The following is a 24,322-nucleotide window of genomic DNA, read 5'->3' as shown; positions in this document are numbered from 1 at the left end:
AGTTCCGCTAGTTTTCAATTCCTCAGTTTTATTATACAGGCGGCGATTCTCAAGTGTGATATGTGTTTTTACAGGCAATTGACCGGAATATAAATGCATGTATTCACATCCCATGCCAGCAGGGTGTTCATATTTGGAAAATAATACAAACTGCATATTTTACAGTTAAAAGATAACAAAGGGGAACACAATGTCCCAGAACACCCTGCAACAAAAGACGCCTCAGATCAAACCAGACAGGGGAGATTGAAGAGTTAACCATTGCATCTCTCTTTTGGGAAAAGATGATGTAAACCCCACACCATGTGACACTGCAATGAATAATACAGTAGAGAGAGGGGGAGAGAGAGAGAAAGGGAGAGAAAGGGGGGAACGCAAACACAGTTAAGGTGTGATGAGAGAAGAGAAGGGGTGTCATATATCCTCAAGACTTCAAGAGAAAAGACTGGTTGTGCTCTCAGAGAAAGATGTGCTGGCTACCGATTGACCAGCCATTGCTCCTGCCCGGTGACTCCACCTGCAGTGCCCGCCGACAATCGCCGTGCTCGGTGGCTCAGCTGCTCGCGTCGCGCCTGCGGAGGATCGGGGACCAGCTGGAGAAAAGCTGGACGGCCGGGGAGACGGAGAGCGGCTTCGGCTGCGGGGGCAGAGGGACGCTGGTGGTGGTGACCGGGCGAGGCCACCTCAAGAGCTTCCTGTGCACTGCAATACACTTGACCGTGCTCGTGCTGGTCGTCGCGAGGCGACACCTGTAGGGCGCGAGGCGACGACACCAGCAACAGGTGCGTAAACAGAGTCGCGTCACCTGCGTGTTTGATTTGAGTAAATTACGATCACAAACCTCGAGCTTACATCGTTACAGTTGTTGGAATGGTAAACCTGTTGTATGGTCTATTGTGTAAATAAAAATGTAAAAAACATACCTATCACCTCGTGGGAAAAAACAGCTTATGTATGAATACAAATCTGTTATATTTCCTGTAAAAAAAAAGTGAATGTATGTCGAAATATATACGCAAAAAGACGTTTAACACCTGTCTGCTTAATACAAAGTAAATTGCAGGCTACAGGTGGGCTACTTTAGCTTTAGACAGAAGTTTTCTCTTCGTCTGTAGGTTGAGAAAACCTCTACTTCTTTAAATATATTGGCCTTTCAGAATATTGAATACAATGAAAACAAGATGTATTTATTTATGTTTTAGTTTCGAAATGTTTCCACCGTAAACGTAATCATAACGTGAAACACAACTTCCCAAATTCATTTAGTTCTTTACCAATGTTTTGACATACTAAACATGTACTTTTGATTGTTTAAATTATACAATAATAACGCATACGGCAATCATGTTAAATGGAACGCCAAACAAAAAACGTGCAGGCTTATTATGCACACAACGCGCAGGCAGACTCATTCTGAATGGCTTTAATTTGCATTTAAATAATTGGTTTCAAGGGGAATAGTAAATGTTTTAAATTGTTTTGTTTTTAATATGCTGTTAAAGCATCCTAAATTTGCATCTACTTTTGAGAAGTTGGCCAGGTTTCTGTTGGTCAAAGGCATCACATCTTCCTGGTTCTAAAGACGTAAATAAAGACTTAGTGAGGTAGATTCTACAACGACTCTCTTACATTTAAAAAAACGTGTATTTCATGTATATTTTATGCTGATTAAGTTGATATATGTTCCATAGATGGTGCCGTTAGGACCATGCACGAGGAAAGGGCTCACATCATTTGCACTAAAATCGAGGGATGCAGGAGAGTCGGAGGATCTGGTCCAGGTTGGAAAGTGTGCAGCGAGAAAAAGACCGACAGAAGAGGAAGAGGAGGAGGAGGAGGAGGAAGCGGATTTAAATGAGCGTTTCAGGGTCGTAACTTTGAGTCTGACTAAACTCTATATGTCGTGAAGACTTCCTCAGGCCCGATGCAGATGCACTGAGAGATTCATAACGAGCTAACCCACTGAACCCCCAGCAGCCCTGCAGTCAGCCGGCTGCACGCGCCCCCCCCCCCCCCCCCCCCCCCCCTTTGCGTCTCTCATCCCAGTTACAAAAACGGTGATGTAATCCTCCCCTGGTAGAGTGGAGGGAAAAGCTTACGTATAGGACTCCTTTGAATTCCCACCTCCCACCAAGTGAGTGCATTCACGGCAGACGGGTTAGACTTGATTTTACCTTTAAATGTACGTAAGGCTACAATTAGTGCAGCAGTCCTGAACAAAAAAGAAGAAGAAGAAATGCACTGAAATAGAGCAGTTTGTGAGCTTCATAATGCACTGTACCTTTTTACATAAGCTATACTGTCAGTGTAAACATGTGAATACTGAGAGGATGAATGTTTTTATAGATGTTTTCTACAGTGTTTAGATGATGTTTACCACATTCTCCTGTTGCTTTAGCGTTATCTGTTGGGGGCAGTGTTAAGCGGCTTTTCGTCAGATACTGGACCTGCGCATCGGAAGTTATGCTGTCAATGCTGTCTGTGATTTCTGGAAATAAGCTTTTTTTTTCTCTCTTGATATATCAAGTGTAATGTGAGCAGAACTACTGAAACTGTCTTTTATAAAAGTCTGTGCTATTTATACTTTATTAAATATTTCATATGGATTTTTAGTAGGTAAAGTAATAAAAATCTTTCTGAAATAAATTCTCTGCATGGTGTCTTTACGATGAGACAAGAAGTACGCTTGACAAGAATGAGCTCAAAGTGCTTTAATTTCAAACTGAAAACCTCCACACTGCGATGCACTCTGCATTTAGTGTCTATGATGCAATCCAAGAATGACTATTCTAAAGGAAGTGATTCATATCGACAATATTCATATAGAATAACAATGAAGTGACGATTGTAACATGGAAGCTTATCAGACATGAGCAAAAAAGCAATATGCTTCTATAAAATGCTGACTACGGTGTCTTGCTGACGCGCGCGCACACACACACACACACACACACACACACACACACACACACACACACACACACACACACACACACACACACACACACACACACACACACACACACCACTAGACGTTCATTACTCAATATCTAAATAACCTTATCGCTTCCCAAGAACCTTTTTTTACTCACAGACTCGTTCGGAGACATTTTGATGTGTTCAAAGGGTCTTTCAAAAATAAACATCGCAAAACTTTAAAACTAAATACCAAATAAAAATGTTTTCAATTATAAAAATCATAAAATATACAAAAGAAATTTGCCAAATTGACCACAAATAGAGTGCAGACTATTTACATTACCACCGCACCAAATCAAAAGGAACATTCTTCTATCGTGTGTCGAGTGTAAAATAAAATGCTGTTTAACATTTGACAATATTTGCTTAGACTACATGCACACAAACAGGTGACAAACAATATGACGATGGCACAACTGTAAAACTGAGTCCAAGGTTTAAGTTTCTTTTAAGTGACACCGCGTTGGTGATGTGGTTTGTGCACGTGGCTTCTACCAACAATGTGCTCAACTTGTCCGCACTGAAAACAAACGTGATCAACAAAGCGTTTTGTTCTGGGGTCTCATTCGTAACCGCCGCGACCGCACAAAAAGGGGGGCCTGAAAATAAGCGCAGATGGTGAAGTGGTGAATTGAAGCCGGACTAGAAATGAAATGTGAGAGGCATCATTACACGTATAATGATTTCACTTCAAAATCGCACGTTACTTTGCAGAAAAGAGCGTCAACAGTTTTCAATAATCTTCTGATACTGTGCATATATTACCAAGTACGATCTTAGTTTCCGTAAAGTTGTTGTGTTTACGATCGCTGCAGTGAACACGACTTGAGTGCTTCATTTATGGTTTATTCCACAGGGACAGATACAGCATGTGTACTGTACACGGACAAACTGAAAACAGCTGATCCGATGCAGGTATCAAAGCTCTCTGGAGTCACCGCGGTAACCGTCACACACTCCGCCATCTCCAGTCTCCTCACCTGGCAAATCGTCACCACCTTCACATAAGGATTGTGAAGTCTGGTAATAAAGCCAGTGACAGCTCTCGTACAATCACTCCAGCTCCAGGAGGGAACAAGTGTTCAGGTATCCCCCCCCCCCCCCACACCCCCACACCCCCACACCCATCCACAAGCACTTCGATTTCTGTGTCAAAAAAAATCCTTTTCCTGGTCTTCCTCTCTGTAGTTGCCGTGATTCACCGTAAATAACAGCTGATCAGCAGGCCCATTTCTATGCATCGACATTCCTAACTTTATGGTTGAATGTGGCCCGTGCAGAGGGCCAGATGTGAGGCTGATCCAGCTGTGCTTATTTACAGGTTGAAACGGCGCGCTGGCAGGCGTACGCAAGGTTTCATGAATCAGATTCTTTTTTTGGAGAACGTGCATTTCCTCCTTTGAACGTACGCAAACATTTAGCGGGGATCCTACGCCGTGTTTTATAAATGAGACCCCTGGTCTTTACAAACGCTTCTAAAAATGAAAGTCCCCCTACATATCGTGCGTTACTACGCTTACCCCGATTTAAAGAGTTTACCGCTTCTAAAATAAACAGCGAAAGATGACACACCGTTTGGTCTAACTCGCAATACAGCACAAGGAGACGATGATGCGCGTTTCGGAGCTCAGTAGATCTGGAAGTGAGCCGAGGTGGTGCCGTCCTTCCAGCACCGCAGGGTCTCGATGACGGTGGAGCGACACAGCGGACACGTTCTCTCCCGGTCGAACCACAAACACAGGCACTCCTCGCAGAACACGTGCTGCGAAAGAGACGAGGAGCATTGCACAGCTGACATACGTCTCTAATAAATACATCTCATTAAATCTCATTACGGCCCTGAATGTTGTTATTTACAAAAGGGAAACACTGTTTTTCTTTCTTCGCAGAGTCCTTACCTGACAGAGAAGGGCGATGGGGTCTCTGAAATCAGCCTGACAGATGGCACAGACATCGCCCGCCTCGCTGCACTGCTGACCTCCTGCCCTCACTCCGTAACTCTGGATGAGACAGCAAAGAGGTGAAATAAAGTTAAAGCATATCCCTGTGTGTTTACCGATATGTTGCAATAATAAAATTGTGTGAATCTCACCTGGGAGCTGCAGAGCATGACCAAGGCCTTGCGGATGGCAGACACTCGTCCACAGATGTCAAAGGACTGCAAAACAATAAAGAAGAACAATCTGGGGGTTTTTTTGTTTGCAACTGCCCAGAAGCCTTCCTATGTTAACTTTCTTCTACTAAAGGTTTGCAGGTAAGTGTCGCACACTTAAGGGATCACCAAAGTGATAACAAATCATCCTGAACATGAAGTCAAGGGTGTTTTTACTCAAAACCACAAATGTGAACCTCATGGTGGTGCTTGATGAAGGATCAGCAAGTCAAGTTTTTTATTTGAATGATATTATTCACTAATTTCATTGCATTTAAGTTGAATAATTGTTGTTGTTTTATTAATCTACTTTACATTTCACACTGTTCTACTACTATTACTGTTATCATAGCTTTTATTTATATTCTATTTCTTTGTTATCATTTTATTGTCTCACGTCCAATGGTCTCAAACTGTTTAATTGCCGAATTGTCTTTTCGTCTTCTCTGTTGGTGTCAGGGGACACACTTTTTGACTCGTCGGTCATCTGTGAAGCACTGACCTGTATGAAAGGTGCTGTACAAATAAAGTTTAAACGAGCAACAAGTTCTCTCTAATCTCTATGGTTTTATTCAAAAATGAAGAGATACTCTGCGCAGCTTCTACTGGTTACGCGTACAAACATTTTCTCTAAACTTTATCTTACCGTGTGACACAAACAGCATGACAACCGTGAATCAACCACTGATGCACATCGGCATACTCTAATATTGACACACTGCGGACATTGCCTGATCTTGGAAAACACCAGAGTGCTGCACCTCAGCGCGCACACACACACACACACACACACACACACACACACACACACACACACACACACACACACACACACACACACACACACACCCCAGGAAATTGTCCACCCAGTTCAGCTGAACAAGCTCATCATCAACAGCTACATCCGCTGAATCACTGGTGTATTAAAAGAAGGCCCGACTGATAATTGTCAACACGCTCTACGGAACACATGACGGTGACAACCTCAAACAATTCATCGCGCCGTCATTTGCAGTTTCATTTCAGCCAACGACTATTTTCACTATTTCAGCTTCCCATGCGATGTGGTGACCGACTGGAAGCTGACGCATGGCTCTCAAAATCTCTTTCTCTGAGTCTTTTTAAGTTCCCTTATGAAAGAGCTCAGTGACTGGCCTAGCTGTGACCTGGGGTTTCTGTTTCAGTTTTAGAATCCAGGCCCAAATGTCTTTCCAATCCAGGGGAAGAATAACATTGTAGATGATTTCTAATAATTTTGGTGACCTAACTGTTCATCGAGCCTCCCCTCTCATGTCAGAATTTCCCTCTTTTTGTCTGGAAAACGAACGCCTGGATTCCCATTCACTTTGTGGGTCCCCAACAGATGTTCCCGATGACACCCTTAAGTTCTATACCCCATCACTATAAGGTTTGTTTTAAATGTACGCAGTCTGGACAGACCGCCCGTCTAACTGACGCTGCCATTTCACTTCCAGCATGGCTAGAAATCAGAAGCTCATCTAATTATCATGACTTTTTCCTGCATGAATTCCTACTCCCCTAGAGGAGGAACCCTTTTCCTTTTTTAACACCCAATGGACTTTCCTCTAGCGCCACCCAGGAGCCGAAACGCTTACCGTGCACACAACATATCACATGAATGTGATGAATCTTATTGTATAAATCACAGAGCTATCATGAATAGTGTTGCTATGAGACTTGCTGAAAATAGTCATACTCCCAAAACAAGACTTTGACCCGAGTTAGCCCATGACTTCTAGAGTTGCAATGATAAGTTGATAACTATTTTGATCAATTCATTGTAAAAAAAAAATATATATTTTCATGCAAAAATGGCAGAAAATTCTACTTTCAGACTCTCAAATATGGAGATTTCCTGCTTTTCACTGTTTTATACAATATGAAAATGAATTAAAGAAAAAAAAGACATTTAAAGACATCACCTTCGACTTTAGAAACTGGGAATTTTTTTAACGAGACATGAAAATTGAATCGAGTAAATAATCTTCATTATCTAGAAAATAATCCGCCTATTAATCGATAATGAAAGTACTTGTTTGTGGCGTCCTTTATGACCTCTTGTCTTCCACCACCATCACAGTAAACCTGAGCAGTCTCCAGTAAGCCTCTAAGAGTAACACTATTATCGTGATTTTTGTTATTCTATAATAATAATATATTACTTTTCCTGATGTGAGGTGTAAAGAACAATGTAAGCTCCAGAAAAGTGTTAATGGGGTTTTAGTATTCAAGTAGTAATATTCATATTTTAGGCACCTTCACTTGCTTCTATTATTCTATGCAGAGCTCTTTTGTCCTCCATCTGTTGTCAACCCTTGGCATCTTATTAATTAATTCTGATAAAGGAATTGAATGTTGTGTCGTCTATATCTGCACTAATAGTAAATGTAAAATAGTTCAGTTGGAAAACAATACTGTCTTTGCTAGATACTTTGCTACCGGGCACAGATTACCTTGCAGAGGCTGTAGATGATGATGAGTGTGGCTCCCAGGAAGTAACTGTTGGACGGGTCTTCTCCCATGATGTACTTGTACCACAGCTGGATGGGCACCAGGGCCCGAAACAGCTGGCTCAGCTCCTCTATCAGCAGGTAGAATTTACCCTAGATAAACACAAACAAATTACAAAAGCACAATAGTAGAGGAGGCCTCTCTTGGTGCTTCTATCCAACTCTGTGTCCAAATCAGGCGGCAACCTCCGGGTCTGAAAAGTGAAGCCAATGTGGAAGCGCATTAAACTTGCATTGGAGGGGCGACGCGTGCTAAAATAAGTCAGATTGTATAGAAGTCTAGTCTAAAATGACTCTAATTCTCACTTGATTCATTACCTCACCAAACATTGTAAACATGAGTTCATGGTCTCAATCTCTAGTTTCAAGAATTCTTCAATACAGCATGATGTCTATTGAGTACATTATGGTCCCATTTAGAGTAAATAGACAATAAAGCAGGGTATGCTTCAGGGCGGGGCTACCTTGTGATTGACAGGTCTCTACCACGGCGTTGTCCGCTCTGGGAGTTGTTTGTGTTTTCGTCTTAGAACTTTTTTCCAGTGTGTTTTTAGTTCATTAAAAAAAAAAAGGTAAATTGTTATTTGTTTGGTCTCCTAAAAATGTCTTATTCAGAGTTCGATTGTAGCTCCAACCTCTCATGTCACTTCTGGTTGCAAAACAACAAAATAGCGACGGGCCAAAAACCAAGATGGCGACGGCCTAAATGCCAAAGTCGAGGCTTCAAACCAATAGCTGACATCACGGTGATGAGGTCCACTTCTTATATATGATGGTCCAGTAGATGGCAGTGACTGGGAATGTGCCCACCTAATATTTCTCTTTTTAAAACTGGCAGCGCTGTCGAAGACAAAGCATCAAAAACAAAGGCGACCTTTTTAAGGCTTAACCAAAGTTTGACTAAATGAAAAAAAAAAAAATACTAAAATCAAGACAATATGTATTCTTCCTTTGATCCACTCTTTTACTGTCCGGAAAGAGCTGAACAGCTTCGAGGCACTCTTCTATCTAGTCAAGAGCAGTGCGGTATTAAGAGCTTAAAACAGCATGCCTCCAGCCCAAACATGGCTGCTGTCCAGAGCTCCACAGTTTCACAGCAGTACAGGCAATTTCCCCACACTGCAAGGGAAACTGGCAGCGGCTCTTTCCACCTGCTACCCAGTGCCCACATTAAACCCAGCCCTACGGGGGCTTGCTAGCTGCCTTCAAAAAAAAAAAAAGGACCCCTTCCCTAAATAATCACGAAGAAAAAAAATTTAACTTCTGACTGCTACAAAGTGCACTAAGTGAATTGGGTACGGTTAAAAAACAGAGGGGACCAGAATGAAGGCAAACTTGATTCCCTAATGGCCCCTGTGGCATCCCAGCTTGCATAATGACTTCCTGGATGTTCGCTGACAAAGATTGATGACTGTGGGTAAAGAGCCACGAGCAGCCAGGTTGGTCGGGGAGGAAGGCCTCTGCTAGTGGCTAATTCATCTTCCTTATTGTCCCCTCAGCCTCGCATCCCACAGTGCCCATCACGCCCACGCAAAAACTGTCAAATCTGAAGTTTGGACAGAAGCCAAGGAGTTTGAGTAAGCTCCACTGCGGGCCTTGTTTGAGTAGTTTCCACTCCAACACTACACAGACATATAACTTTACGTTCTAATCTACGAAGGCCGTTATTATTGCACCGTTATCTATTAACTCTGCGGGTAAGTGGGTGGGGCTTAAAATGTGGTTATAAATTGATATGGCTAGAAATCGTTCTTTGTTACGTTTACGTTCACCGTTTCTCATCAAACACTTTGTCTCTGTCCTTGAAGTCCAATAGGCGTGTTGATAGCAATATCTTCATCATAAAACATGAGTAAGGCCGATTGTCTTTCAACTGAATCACATCGTGATCATCATATGTCGAGATATCGCGATACACGTTGAATTACCTTGTTTTGATTGAAAGAGAGCACTCAAATTTCTCCGAAAAACAGATCATTTTGCACAAAACTTCTTAATTAAATTAGAAAATACTCAGTATTTTTCATTTCCCAAGTATTAAATTCGCACAGGAGGATACAAAACCATGCGTTTACTTCATATAGACAACTTTTTCCTCACATGCTACATTGCGATATTGTTATCGAGATGAAGGGCTACATCCATGTTTACTTGTTAGCGGTCTTCTTCTTTGCTAATGTTAGAATGAAATTTGACTTTAATGATAAAATTAATCAATTCAGTAGGTTATCAAGCAATAATGCCACACATTGACTGCTTCTCTGTATGAACAACGAAGTCAACTAATATCATTATCAGTATAAACATAATTAATCAGTTTAAAATGAAAGAATAGTCACTCGCCCTACTTAACTTGGGACTCATGCTCCTGTTGAAACAGCCGCAGAAAGTCTTCCACATTAAATCTTGCTCGAGGCAAACAGAACAGACAAGCGGAGCAGCACCAACAGAGCCAAAACACAAACCGCAGATCGATGTTACGACCACCAAATTTAGGAAGCAGGAGACTCAGAGACGCCTCGTAAACACCAAGGAAAACACTCAATTAATGAGATTCATGCACAAGCAGCCCTTCCTCGTCACGGAACTTCTGTATCACTTGCGCTGACGGTGGTGATTATGAAGGATCATTAGTGCAGCCGCGTTTGTTGTGCAGTAACGAAGCAGACGGGCTGCTTGCGTGACTTCATGGAGCTCAGAATAGACGGGAGTGTTCGGCCGTCACAGCAGAGGACAGTCATGATACAATCTGGGATTCCCTAAAAATCCACGTGTGTCCCTCAAAGCTGTCAAATGATGTACGTGTGTGTGTGTAGAGTGTGTGCGTGTGTGTAGGTGTGTGTGTGTGCAGGTAATGGTCCAGCTCCAGGGAGGGATGACCTCACCCATGCAATCCCCTCGAGGGCAAATGAGCTCAGTTGCTGGCTGCCGTGGTTCCGATAGGCCCGTAGGTCTGTTTATCAGTGGAAAATGTAATCCTAATACTTTGTATTACACACACACACACACACACACACACACACACACACACACACACACACACACACACACACACACACAACACACACACACACACACACACACACACACACACACACAGACAAGGAATATGAGCTGCACCTGCATGGAAATCAGAGTCTATCTATCTGTGTGTGTGTGTGTGTGTGTGTGTGTGTGTGTGTGTGTGTGTGTGTGTGTGTGTGTGTGTGTGCAGTCATAGTCCGTTGCCTCAGGCCAGACTAACCACGCACACAGACTCCCACATTGCACAGGCCTTATGAATACAGAGCAGTTTCACACTGTGACCCTTTAGCACTTTCTTCACTCAGCGGAGTATTGCATCATAGTTTAGCAGAATTTTTTTTAACAATTTTTTTATATTGTCTACCAAGTTTCTCAACTTTGTCAGTGAACTTCTTGGAACTCAATAATCGTTCGTACCGTGTCATGGATAAGCTAAACATGAATATGGCGGTCTATACATTTACACTCAGATCAGATGCCTTTTAATTAAGTGCGTCATTGAAGGTTTGCTCGGTCGGTCTATGCGCTCAGTAATGTGTTTAAAAAGGACAAAATGCACTCCTACATGCTCTTATAGCGTAACGGCAAAAGAGTTAAAAACCTTAAGGTTAAAAGTTAGTCTAAATGTTCATCTGGGCCTTATGTTTTGCACGCATTTATTGCAGTTTAAGCAAATGTCAAATGGACATAATTAGTGCTGCGATTAATAAATAAATAATACAAATAATCTTAAAAATGTCCATAAAATGGCAGAAAATACTTTCTACTTCTTCAGGTTTTTTTCTTGGCAGACTGTTACGACCTACAACACAAATTCTGATTTCGCTTTTTTGCTTGATGATTTGATTCATAAATCAATAACACAAAAAAAGACTAACTTCAGCACTTAATACAATAAAGGAAAATGTATTAAAATGTAATTATAGCTGCATGTAGAGCTACTTACAGTTAAAGTTTCTAGTAATGACTCATGAATATAATGTAAACTGTGTGTCCCATGAAGAAGATGTTCAAATAATAATTCACATTTTCTGTAGACGGAAGGGTCAGAGGAATCGGTGTGGATTTCTTACCCTGGATTTGAAGGCCAGGAGAATCTTGGGCAAGAACAGGACAAAGCATTTCAGGCCGATGGTGAAGTACTTGAGGACAAAGTCGGTGATGCCCACAGCCCAGATCAGATCAAAGAAGTCGAAACTGTTGAGGTTGGGCCTGGCAAATATGAGGCTAGAGGGAAAAAGAAAACAGCATTAAGATGAGTTGTTAATGGGAGGTCTGGTGGTTTCACACAGGATGGGAGAACGACACGCAACAGAAAGGCAAATCGAAAACGCTCTCGAAACCAACAAAAATGAAATAAAACACAAAATACTCACAGGACGAGACCAGACAAGAACAGGAACGTTCCCTAAAGGAAATGGAAGTCAAAATGAAATGGCTTACACGACACGAGAAGAATGGAAAAACCTAAAACATATAAAAAAAATAAATAAAAATAAAAACATAAGATGGCAGGCGTGAGAAAACAACACAGCTACTGTTAAAATACCTGCGTGTACACTACCTGTTCTGCAGCTCCTCTTGACTGAACGTGTAGTAGATGTACACTATGTTCCCTGCAAGGAACGCGATGATCCAAAGAGCAACAAATACAGAACGTTCCGCCTGGCAACATAAAAGTGAAACACGCAATGCATTTCGTTAAATCTAAAATTGTAATTCAGTACCTTTTTTTTTTTTTTTTTTGCAATAATGTCATAAACTCTTATCACATTGTGGTGAGTTTGTCGTCCTTCTAACGGTGAGCTTGTGTGTATGCGCTCTCATGGATTTGCTCGGGACGCTCTGGGGGGCGTTTCATTGTTTTTCATCATCAGTTCTTGGTTGCATTTTATAACGTTACCGTTTAAATAACTTAAAAGGATAAAGCTGGTGAAATTTATATATTTTTTTTTTCTTATAGTCAACAAATTCCATGAAAAGACCAAAACTAATGATGAATTCACAACTCACAAGTATCGTCTGTGTGTCCAAAGCCTGATGCATCTCATTTCCCTGACTCCATTATTGTCTATAAAAACTATTAAAAACACATTAATGAGCCATATTGTTGTACTGGGTAATAAGTAATTTAGTCCCGTGAACATAGGCACTGTAGTTTATTTTGAGTCAATGCAACGTCCCGCTGCTGTAAACACTCACTAGTGCACCCAACGTGTATTCATCCGTGGCTGAAAATAGTCCCCAACAAGTGCACTATTAACTCCTGTTTGATAAAAAAACAAAGTGTCCTGTTTTAGAAGGAAACTCTGCCTTTACTGAAAGGGAAAACTACTCCTACAAGTCATTTACAAAAAGACACAAATGAACCCTCAAGGTGTTCCCTGAGATATCGCATTCACCAGACTGGGACAGACTAAAGGTCACACTGATCTTCACCTTTGACCCCCAAATTCTAAATCAGTTCACTCTCGAGTGCAACTGGACTTTTGTGGCCAAATTTGAAGAAATTCCTTCTTGGCGTTCTTAAGATATAACGAGAATGGACGGACGAACAACCCGGAAACATTGTTGCCGGCGCAGCGGCATAAACATATGAAATAACACCAGCCTCATCCTTAATCATAGGCATGTGCTTAGCCTGACTTTGATCTCAGACTATGTGTGTTTCAGTATTTAAGCTAACATTTGAAAAGATGAGACGTTGTCATTGTATTTAAAACCTGTAGCAGTTAAAGGATTGTAGTTTGTTTTTACCCGTAGCGACACTTGGTGCCTAAACGTGGAATTGGCATAGGCGAATGTGCTGGCCATGCCCACACACACAGCAATACCTGCAGGAAAGAAGTGCAACATCATCACTAAACCACACCTTATGACCCTGTGATGCAAGTGGTGTACTATCAGACACCGTTAGCAGCACTACCTAGCTTATGCTGGAAGCAGACTTTAGCCAGCAGAATGAGGATGAAGGGGAAGCCTCTCTGCAGCCATGTAACTACCGCCTTCAGCTCAGACAGGGCTGGGGCCGGGGTGGACGGGTCTTCCTGGCCCTCCTCCCTGGAGCTGTGCCTCTCTGAGCCGCCCGCCGTAGCGGCCTGCTGGAGCAGAGAGGAGGTCCTGTGCTGCAGGGGCTGGTGGTGGAAGTGGTGGTGGTGGTGATGGTGGTGCGGGGGCGGCCGAGGGAGAAAAGGTCCGCCCTCCGTGCGGTGGGGGCCTCCCTCTTCTCTGGACGACGCAGTCATCTGGATAAAAACTTCAGGGGGAGAGCCCAGGACTAAGCCGGCTGCCTGGAATTGGGCAGAGGAGACAGAGCCGGAGGGGACGCCCACCAGGCCGGAGAAGATCTGCTGGGGTGAAGTGGGCGAGTCGGGCTTCAGGCAGTCGAACACACCACCCTCATCTAGGCTGCTCTCTGATCCCAGAGTTTGGCTTCGGCTCCTGAGTGGGAAATAAGTGGGGATACAAAAAAAATACATATTTAACCTGGACAATGGCTATGCTTCATTTTACATATCCTGTATAGTAAAAATCCTCTCAGTCAAGTTCTTTATGGATCCAGCTTTGAAATATTGGAATTAAACATTGGTTTGGCCCAAACCGAGGAGAACAATTGATTACTGCAGGTAGACATCTATGGGATCACTAGACAATGAAAGCCAGGCTGTATGCATGTAGACAGGAGGGGTCCACATACATTTGGCTATATAGAATATGAGGACAACACACAAACAAAAGGGCTTGTGCTGCTTCTGAGAGCTATTCTTCTCACCTGTCTGAGGGCATGCCATCCGTGTTGCTGCTGTGTCTCCTCTGCATGGCATACCGCTCACCACCACATGGTCCAGCCCTGCAAAAAAAATGCAAATCAATAGAGTCTGACTGACAGAGGAGAGGCCGGTGCTAGCAGCTCGTTTCTTCAGCTATTCTGCCTTTTGTGTGCGTGTTTTATTCGTCAGACAGTACGCTGAGCAACATTGCAGACGACTTTACCTGAGTACGTTCTGTGAATTGCACCGCAGTTCTTGGCATATTTAGAGTCAGGTGTAGCTCTAGTGTCAGGTCTAGCTAGGTTGTTGATGCTGCAGAGAAGATGCTCCGACAGTGCGGCTCTAAAGACTTCCTGTATGGCGTCATCGACGTCCTCGTGTCGACCAATCAGCGGCCTCCTTCCCACCACACCACATCCGTGTTGGAAAATTTGTTTTGCAGATGGTGGATGTCAAGACGTCGCTGGATAAACATAGCAGTTGCTGCTTGCTAGACGTGACGTCGGACAATACACAACTGTGTTCTTTAAAGTAATAGGCTGCGTCATAGTATATTCATATATTTTTTCTTATCATCATTGTGTAGCTTATCTAAAAGAGAAAGCTAATGCTAACGACAGCTAGCTAGCCGGCTAACAAAGCAGGCTTTTATGATGAAGCACAGTTAACTAACGTTAGCTTACGTGCACACCAGTTAACTGTTTTTGAGCATTATTCACATTTACAGCCATCTGTCATCCGTCAGCATCTCAAACCTGCAACATGGGTTAGCTATTGGCTTGTTGATAATGCTAACTGTAACGTTATTTAGCACAGTTGCTGCCAGTTAAAGCTAGTTAACGTCAGTTTTGCACAGCCGTTTTTACAGGGGTTTTTTGTGCGTCGTTACACAGTCCTGACAAATAATAACGTCAGTCAGGGAATTGATACCCCCCCCCCCCCCCCACCACCCTCTGGAGGTTTGATGTGTTGGACCGACACTGTCACCGGCATCTCCTCAAGAAAGCCATGCTATGATGGTGCTACGGCGGTTACTGAGGAAGCGCTGGGTGCTGGGAGTTGTCTTCGGACTGTCTCTCATCTACTTTCTCACCAGCACGCTCAAACAGGTACACAAACTCACACTGCACTAAATGGTAGCGTCTTCTGCAGCAGTGCATTGAGACTAAATCTATGAAATAGATGGGCATGTCTGTTTTTGATGCGAAATTCCCGCAAACCCAGTATTGCCTTAAAGCAGTCCTGCTCATCAACACAAAACACATGAGATACCTCCAAATAAATGGTTCTGCAAAATCAGTCTATTCGGGGTTGAGTGTCTTGAGGACACAGAGGACAATTCAACATGTGGACGGTCTATCTACTGAACCACTGTGTCACAGCCCAACCTAACATTTAGGTTACTTAGTTCTGTCCGATCAATAATCTAAAACCCAAATATATTCAGTTTACTACAACAGATAACTAAAAAAAAACCTGCAGGAAGTGGAAAAAATATTGGACTGGTGAATTCTCTGCATGTTTGCTTAAAAGATTTACTGAAAAGATTAATAGATTATATCGGCGATAATTTGTATTTCCTCACTTTTAGACTACTGATTCTCACTTCGTATCTCATCACATTGTCTGACCCTCTTCTGAAATTTTGTCTAGTATTTTTTTCTTTGACGGTGTTTCGTGGCCTTGTCCTGTGTGAATGGTGCAGGAGGAGCGGACCATACGGGACCGCACGCTCCTAGAGGTTAGAGATTCAGACCATCGCATCCCCTGGAAAGTGCGTTTCAACCTGGGCAACAGCAGCCGACAGATCACTCAGTGCAGAAACTCCATCCAGGGCAAGACGCTGCTCACAGACGAACTTGGTGAGCGGTGCGACGGTTAACTCGCCACCGTACAGTGATGGTAACGCGGGTTCTGTCGCCTCTTAATCGATGCACCTTCTTCTCCGCGTTAAATGTTTTACAGGTTACGTCTGCGAGAGAAACGACTTGCTGGTCAACGGCTGCTGTAATGTCAACGCTCCCAGCTCCAGACAGTACATCTGTAAAAGCTGCCTGGCCAACGGCTGCTGCAGCATCTATGAGTATTGCGTGTCTTGCTGCCTCCAGCCTGATAAGGTAATCTGTCTCATCAAGGATGTTCAGGGCCGTGCGGCGTTACTGTCATCTAGAAAGTAATGTGTCCGCATGCTGCATGCATACATTTTAAATGAATGAACAATCCTAGGTGCTATATCTTTTAAAGTTGAATATTGAGTTTGCCTTTTAGACACAGCAGTGACCACGAGGGGGAAGAAAGAACAGGTTGAGCAGATTGAAATCTGGACTCGCTCATCTCTTATCTGTGAACTCTTCCTCAGCAACCTCTCCTTGAGCGCTTCCTGAATCGTGCAGCGGAAGGATTCCAGAACCTCTTCACCGCCGTGGAGGATCATTTTGAGCTGTGCCTGGCCAAGTGTAGGACCTCTTCACAAGTAAGTTCGGAGATAAGCGAAAAAATGAAAACATTCAACTCTGACAGAACACAATCCTATCTTCGTGAATACAGTCAGTCTGGTAGTCATTTTGAAACTAAGCGGCGTGATTAGTAAAAAGATTCTGTCCCACAGACGAGAGCTATGATTTGACAGTTAAAGTCAGTATTTCCTCTATTTTTTGGACGGTGAAAGTTAGACAGAAGATTTGCACTTTGATGAACGTTTCACTATCATTGCTACTGTCTCATCAATTTCCTGAACGTAAAAAAAACTAAAAACTGGTAAGAACAAATTTTGTCTGTTCTCTTTATGAATATTATTATATTTGTTCACATTCATTCTGCCCTGGCTTTGATCTTTGCTCTCCCCAATATTAAATGTTTACAAATTTTAGAATGTACCTTTTTTTTTAAGTTGTTAGTTGCCGACAATAAGAGCTTCAGACAAATTCCTAGAATCAGCATTTTATGGTTTCTGGAGCTGAATAAATGTTTACATTTTATTTCCACCCATAAAAATTCAAACGCTCGTTTGTTTTAGGTGACAACAGTTTCACACTCAGCTTTAATCTATTGACTCGGTTCATTCAGCAGCAGAAAATACTTCACTATATTAACATGTTTATTCTTTTTCCTTCTCGTGCAGAGTGTTCAACATGAGAACACCTACCGAAACCCTCAAGCAAAGTACTGCTACGGAGAGAGCCCTCCAGAGCTCCTTCCTGTGTGAGCATCTTGACTTCCCTCTCGGGTTTAGGAAGTGTTCTAACAGCAGCGGGTCGATAACGGCGTCCCTGTTCTGGACACCTGAAGGTGCTTGGAGAGGAGACTCTCTGCAAATGAACCTCTGTCTTGGACAATTTTGCGTTATAGAGGCAAAGAGATGGAGAACGTCTAAGACCAACCTGAGAATGGACAAAAGCTGTATGTGATTTGATTATTTACACTTCATAAGTGCATAGAACGCTCCATACATTCATCCGTGATGATCATCAGGTCTACGTAGCAAGGCAGCTCATCCATTAGGACTCGCCTCAAACCGGTTCATGTCATAAAATAGGCTTCATTTTTAGAAGAAGAAGGTAACAGCCGTTTCATGTTTTGGTTTTTTTATATATTAAATACAGCAAAGAATGTGTCATTACTTCTGTGTGTAGTGCATGCATATGAAACTATTTAATAAAGGTGACTGTGAAATGAAATGGGTTTCTGCTATTTTATAAGTGGTGACAATTAAAATGTACCTTTTTGAAATGTTCATGAACTGTTTTGTTTCAGGTGTAAAGAGCAGTTCAACGCTGGATAATGTGTGTAGTCTGTACAAAATAAGGGTGATATAAGCATGCGGAACATTCCGTATTTTAACATTTGTTGATAAAACTTGGGGGTTCAATGTGCGAGATACAACGGAAAGCAGCAGCACACACGGCTCCAAATCTTGTAGTGCACTGAGGCTCAAGGAAACAAAACACCAGCGCTCAGGTAATCGGCAAAACTGAACGTGTTTCAGCTAGACTAAGCAGCTTCACCCACGATAAATTAGAAAAGGCTTTGTCGGTGAGGGCTGGTGTTTTGTTTCTTTATTGCGCTTGAGAAAAGGAAATAGGACCGAATGATCTAGCGTTCATTTAATTTTATTTGCCAAAAAATGGCATTACATTAATAGAATAGAAGGTACAGTCAAAGCTGTGGTTTGTTGAAATAAAAAAATAGAATTTAAGAACGACAGCGGTATTAAAGTACGTACAATTGTTCTCTCAATTATGTAAAATATGTGGACCTTTGCTGATTTTCAACATCCTGTAGACGCGTTTGAAGCTCATTCGGAACCACGAAACATCGGAACTTCTAATTGAATATTAATTGATTGCTTAATTTGAGGAGGACAGGGCCCACATTAATCTTGGTTACAGTGTTTTTGTCCTCTTGCATTGCTTTGATGGGACTTTGACAGACTTATCTGCCTCACTTGTGCACTGTCCATCTGTCCACAAATTTCAATACAGTGATTGGAGTCCAAACCGGTGGCTCTCTGTAGGTGATTCTTATCAGCTTCTCTTTCTACCTCAGGCAACGCAGCCCGCTCACTAGGGATAGATGGCCAGAGCGTAACAATTAATCATTGTGAAGGCCGAGAAAACAAACCGTCGTAATTAGAAAACGAATTAGAGCCCCTTTTAATTTGCCTCTTTGGCAAGTTGATTAATTACGGTCACATGGGAACCATGTCAGTTGCTGAGTTTATTTGAACAAAGCCATTTCTTTTATAGCTTTTTTTAAAGGAATAGTTTGACATTTTGGAAATCACTACAATGTTGCAACCTTGCTGAGAGTTTGATGCAAACATTGATACTGCTCTTCAATGATCTTCTCATCCAACTTTCAGCAAGAAAGCAAATATGCCAACTTTCCAAAATGTCATACTATACTTCTATAAACAGTTGAAAAAAAAATGCTAAAATCGTGATTTAATCATTCGTTTCATCTACCTAAAGGTGCATTGTGTAGGATTTGGCGGTAGTTAGCGGTGAGGTTGCAGATTGGAACCAACTGAAAAACGTCACCGGCCCTTTCTTCTAGAGCCAGTGTTTAGTTTGTCCGTTCTGGGCTACTGTAGAAACATGGCCACCGGCTCCGCAAAGAGAACCCGCCCCCTTTTATTAACGACTCATTCTAAGGTACCGAAAACACACCGATCCTTATTTGCAAGTGATTATACTTTAAAGACAGCACACATTATGTAACATTATATTCCTCTATTTATTTAAAAAGAGTATGAAAAGTGAGACAAACATTTGTCACAAATGTCCCAAATGCATTACAAATAAGCATCAACAAATCCTTCACCATTTAAAAAAAAAAAAGCTGCCATAAACTGTAACCTTGCCTCATTACAAACTGATTACAAGAGGTATCCACTCCCCTCTAAGTACTTCTGAGGTGTCGTCTCAGAAGCTTTACGTTTTCTCTTATTCTTCTCTTTCGTCGAACGCTCCAGCCAGGCCAGATAGACCCTGGCAGTCTTCAGCAGAGTGTGACTCCACTGCTTCCTCTCAAATGTATTCTTGGGCATTTGGGGTGGTGGGGGCTTCGGGGAGCATTCCCCACTGAGGATATGCTTCGCACACACTGCGAGCATGTTGACTTTGGAGATGGTGTCCGTGAGCTTCTCGTGAAGTGAAACATCTTTGGGATTGAGGTTGTCCCTCTGGTCCTTCAGGACTTCCTTCAGGCCTTGAGCCATGAAGAGGAGGCTGCACTGAACTTTTGGCCCATCGAGAGGAGAGTTCCAGTGGACCTCGAGTTCAGGGAAGCCAGGGGACCAAGTGCCCAGGTGCTCCCCGTTGGCTTTGTCCTGGAAGAGAAGACCAACAGTGAATTTAGTTGGAAGATTTATGTTAATCATCTCATGAAATTTAAAGCCTGCAATCTCTCTGTGTCGCAAATGTTCCACCAAACTCCTTGACTCTCCGTCAAACAAGACGTCTCAGCATGGATCTACACCACACCCACTCAAGAAATGTGTCTGTAGATTTAATAAAAGACATGATTTCAATTGATAGCATCAATCCTTATTGGTGCGCGTTGATGTAGCAAAGTCATTAACAAAAAGACAAATGTTGGAGATTATATTATTTACACAGGCAAGAGTGATGACTAAAGACACAAAGAGGCTCGTCCCACACACTGAAGTGAAAAGCACATGTAAAATTAATATCCTTATAATACATAAATAAATAAAGACATGCTTGAAATACATGTCAGACACCCACAAATGAGCTCCACCAACTACAGTATATCATATATAGTCGAGGAAAGTAACTCTGTACACATAGTAAAGCACTGTGTGAAGTACAGTTTTGATATTTGTACTGTACTCCATGTTGTACTTTTACTACATTATTTGACACGTATCTTTACAGCTATAGTTACGAGTTACTTTTCAGATTAAAATGTTCATAGCACCACACACTGTGTTATAGTGGTTAAAGAGATAGTCCCCATTCATATTTTTACCAATACTTCAATAACAGAAAATACATCAGTACACATGCGTAGCATTCATACTCACAATATCACTTAATAATACATAACATAACCACCAACTCAAAGCCTGTCTAATACATACGATAGCTCTATATCAGGGGTTTTCAATTAAAATTCCAAAAGGTCCAGATTGAGAAAACCTATATTAGTGCCATATATATATATATATATATACATATACATACATACATACTTCCATACATACATACATATATATATATATATATATATATATATATATATATACATATATATATATATATATATATATATATATATATACATATATATATACATATATATATATATACATATATATATATATATACATATATATATATATATATATACATATATATATATATATATATACATGTATATATATATATATATATACATACATATATATACATATATATATATATATATATATATATATATATATATACACATACATATATATATATATATATATATATATATATATAATATACATATATACATATATACATATATATATATATATATATATATATATATATAATACATATATATATATATATATATATATATATACATATATATATATATATATATATATATATATATATATATGTATATATATATATATAGTGTGTGTGTGTGTGTGTGTGTGTGTGTGTGTGTGTGTGTGTGTGTATGTATGTATGTATGTATGTATGTATGTATGTGTGTATATATATATATATATATATATATATTGAGATCAACCTGAGGTGAAATGATTTTGTAACTATGCACCATTTCCTCTAAAATCTAATCTGAAATCAGACAAATTTTCTGCTCTGTATTATCATTTCAGTCTTTTAAATAATTGAGAAATTGAATCACTTCACAACTCATCCACTAAATTAAAGACAAAGTGCGATGGATAGCTGTCTATATCCATATCACATTTTAGAAAACAGAAAAACAAACAATCACAAAGTCAGAATATTCTGCACTGTTCCATGTGTAAACAAATACAAACTTAACTTTTTGTTAAAACGTGTTATTTTTCTTTTCTAAAATCAAAATACTATTTCCACACTACCATTGCTTAATAATGAACTGATCTCCTTATTAAACTAGTCCTACACAGAGGCAATGACAAACAACCCTCTGATGACTAATGTCTTTCGGAAACAATATATATATATATATATATATATATATATATATATATATATATATATATATATATATATATATATATATATATATATATATATATATATATATATATATATATATATATATGTAACAAGTGTTTCTGGGGTTTTAGTTATGTTATTTTAAATTTAATAGAGCAGTCAAGAACAATACGAGAGGATTTGATCCGTTCAAATTGCTGTTGGACCAAATCACTGGCCAATAATCTCCCTGTGATGACACCAGTGTTTGCACTGATCGTTTATTTAAATAGCTAGGCATGGATTCTCCACAGTGATTAAAAGCTGCATGAAGAATACTTTCACTGAGCTCAACATTACACACAGACACACATCATCTTCAGAAATACTGGAGAGACACCAAGGTATTGTGTTACTTACAAAACCGTTCAAGCTTTCTTCAACTAGACTTCTGGCGAGGGCCGTCAGATCCTTCAGATTGCATGGAACACCAGCAGCATGTTTCTTTGGCGCAGGTCCTGCGTCCAAGCGTTGAATCAGAATCACCATCCAGGCGCACGCCACTGTCACAAATCCTGCAAATGCAAGTGAATGACATTCTAAATCCACCCCATAATTCTGAAAGACACACATTTTTGATGAATGAAGAAAGTGTGTGAGAACGCATACTGTACCTGCTCTGTATTTCATTCTGAGTCCGCTCAAGTTATCGAATATGACAAGGACTGATTCCTATAGTGATGATCTTTTTTTTTAAATACTTGCAAGCCTCTCGAAGTTGACGTGTGAAAGCAGTTCTGAAGATAAATTTCCCCTATCTCTATCTCTATCAAAGCCATATCCTTTGATGAAAAAAAAAAAGTAAAGCAGCATACCCAAGACTGGGCTCTTCTGACAGGTCAACACCTTTCTGTCACTTCCACTTAAGGAAATGCTGCAGATCACTGATGGAGATGATTTGTGTTTAACTGTCACGAAGGTTTACTCATGAAAACTTGAAAACCTGAATAACTTTCCAGTGCAAAAACATTCAGAAACATTGTAACGATAAAAAATATATTCATGTATTAAATGTCAAATTTAAGTCAATGATCCAGCAGAGCTTTGGTTTTGAAAATGATTTTGATGAGTTTATAGAGAAGACGTAGGTCGTGTTATCACTGGCTTTTATTCACAACACAACAGTTGAAGTTGTATTTTGTACAAGCAATTATGTTCACCTTAAACACAATGTCTTCTTACGTCATTTCAGGTTCAACACAAATAACATTCTTTCAACACACGTCAGCTGTTTATGTTTGTGATGACACATTTATGTCATGTCTGATCAATTCCTTCTCTGATCCTCTTGACGCAACACTTCCTGTGCGCAGGGGTGATGCTAACCACACTCAACAATATCCTTTCACGTCAACCTCAGTGAAATGTGTCAGACTCTACATTACCGGTTTGAATCGGTTTGTTTGAACTTTAGCTCTTTTTAAGCAACAATGCAGAATCTGAAACGCATACATACAGTACACACACACACACACACACACACACACACACACACACACACACACACACACACACACACACACACACACACACACACACATACAAATATATATAGTATATACTTCATCAACACATTTATTTACCCTCTGGTTAATTCATGTAAATATGAAATGCTTTGTCGTGTTGCCACCCCATATAAAGGGCAACATATGTTGTGTGGAATTGAAAAATATCAATGTAACAGAACACTCTAAAATTAATAAAAACAAGTAAAATAAATTATAAGTAAATACATTAAAAAAAAAAAAAAACTTGAGGTGAAGAGAACAGATAAAAAGAACAAATAATAAAATGTGCAAGCTGCAAATACTGTCAGTCAGAGGCCTTTTACCTTCACCTCACCCAACTGGAGCGTACCACCTGCTCAGGTACAAGCTAAATAGATACAAGGCATCAAACCATACAGATTAAGAAACAAAGTATTGATTTAGGATTTCTTAGTTACTCCTGACGTCAAAGCTGACCTGTAGGCATACATGCAAACCCATGAGTACACCATCTTCAACAAAATGCCATTTACTACAGTCCTTCACTGCAGATTGAACCTAATGATGCAAACCTGTTTTCACCATCACTGATTGAGCAAATGATCTACACCAACGTCGGGGGGGGGGGGGGGGGGGGTAAAACTAA

The 24,322-nt window shown here is 40.8% G+C and overlaps 3 protein-coding genes across 3 annotated transcripts; 1 reads left to right on the top strand and 2 right to left on the bottom strand.

Moving 5' to 3' along the window:
- Positions 1-4,078: 4,078 nt before the first annotated feature.
- rnft2 (ring finger protein, transmembrane 2) lies at positions 4,079-14,780 on the bottom strand. Its single transcript, XM_068720815.1, has 10 exons — positions 14,680-14,780; positions 14,459-14,536; positions 13,613-14,127; positions 13,444-13,520; positions 12,251-12,351; positions 11,760-11,913; positions 7,606-7,755; positions 5,072-5,137; positions 4,878-4,979; positions 4,079-4,741 (listed from the first exon to the last, which is right to left on the bottom strand). The coding sequence occupies exons 2-10, from the start codon at positions 14,503-14,505 to the stop codon at positions 4,607-4,609; spliced, it is 1,347 nt and encodes a 448-aa protein (XP_068576916.1). The 5' UTR covers positions 14,506-14,536; positions 14,680-14,780; the 3' UTR covers positions 4,079-4,606.
- Positions 14,781-14,883: 103 nt separating this feature from the next.
- spring1 (SREBF pathway regulator in golgi 1) lies at positions 14,884-18,133 on the top strand. Its single transcript, XM_068720816.1, has 5 exons — positions 14,884-15,565; positions 16,162-16,318; positions 16,422-16,573; positions 16,816-16,929; positions 17,578-18,133. Exons 1-5 carry the CDS (start codon positions 15,470-15,472, stop codon positions 17,659-17,661), a joined length of 603 nt encoding a protein of 200 aa, XP_068576917.1. The 5' UTR covers positions 14,884-15,469; the 3' UTR covers positions 17,662-18,133.
- Positions 18,134-19,780: 1,647 nt separating this feature from the next.
- Positions 19,781-22,888, bottom strand: LOC137880022 (uncharacterized). Its single transcript, XM_068721086.1, has 3 exons — positions 22,804-22,888; positions 22,550-22,704; positions 19,781-20,286 (listed from the first exon to the last, which is right to left on the bottom strand). The coding sequence occupies exons 1-3, from the start codon at positions 22,817-22,819 to the stop codon at positions 19,834-19,836; spliced, it is 624 nt and encodes a 207-aa protein (XP_068577187.1). The 5' UTR covers positions 22,820-22,888; the 3' UTR covers positions 19,781-19,833.
- Positions 22,889-24,322: the final 1,434 nt, after the last annotated feature.

The sequence above is a fragment of the Cebidichthys violaceus genome, unplaced genomic scaffold, assembly GCF_023349555.1.
Source record: "Cebidichthys violaceus isolate CVI_PGR_0920_01 unplaced genomic scaffold, fCebVio1.0.p SCAF_26, whole genome shotgun sequence".
Classification (NCBI taxonomy): Eukaryota; Metazoa; Chordata; class Actinopteri; order Perciformes; family Stichaeidae; genus Cebidichthys; species Cebidichthys violaceus.
Note: the sequence above shows the minus strand (reverse complement) of the source record. Positions and strands in the feature narration are given on the sequence as shown.

What these genes read in the sequence shown, in the direction of transcription:
- LOC137880022 (XM_068721086.1), bottom strand. An exon ending in AAGAAAGCTTGAACGGTTTT is followed by an intron (nt 20,287 to 22,549) that starts GTAAGTAACACA and finishes CTTCTCTTCCAG; the next exon opens with GACAAAGCCAACGGGGAGCA.
- spring1 (XM_068720816.1), top strand. Translation starts at nt 15,470, where the DNA reads ATGATGGTGCTACGGCGGTTACTGAGGAAGCGCTGGGTGCTGGGAGTT. An exon ending in TCACCAGCACGCTCAAACAG is followed by an intron (nt 15,566 to 16,161) that starts GTACACAAACTC and finishes TGAATGGTGCAG; the next exon opens with GAGGAGCGGACCATACGGGA. An exon ending in GCTGCCTCCAGCCTGATAAG is followed by an intron (nt 16,574 to 16,815) that starts GTAATCTGTCTC and finishes ACTCTTCCTCAG; the next exon opens with CAACCTCTCCTTGAGCGCTT.
- rnft2 (XM_068720815.1), bottom strand. Translation starts at nt 14,505, where the DNA reads ATGCAGAGGAGACACAGCAGCAACACGGATGGCATGCCCTCAGACAG. An exon ending in GATGGCATGCCCTCAGACAG is followed by an intron (nt 14,128 to 14,458) that starts GTGAGAAGAATA and finishes TTTCCCACTCAG; the next exon opens with GAGCCGAAGCCAAACTCTGG. An exon ending in TCCTGGCCTTCAAATCCAGG is followed by an intron (nt 7,756 to 11,759) that starts GTAAGAAATCCA and finishes GTGTTTATCTAG; the next exon opens with GGTAAATTCTACCTGCTGAT.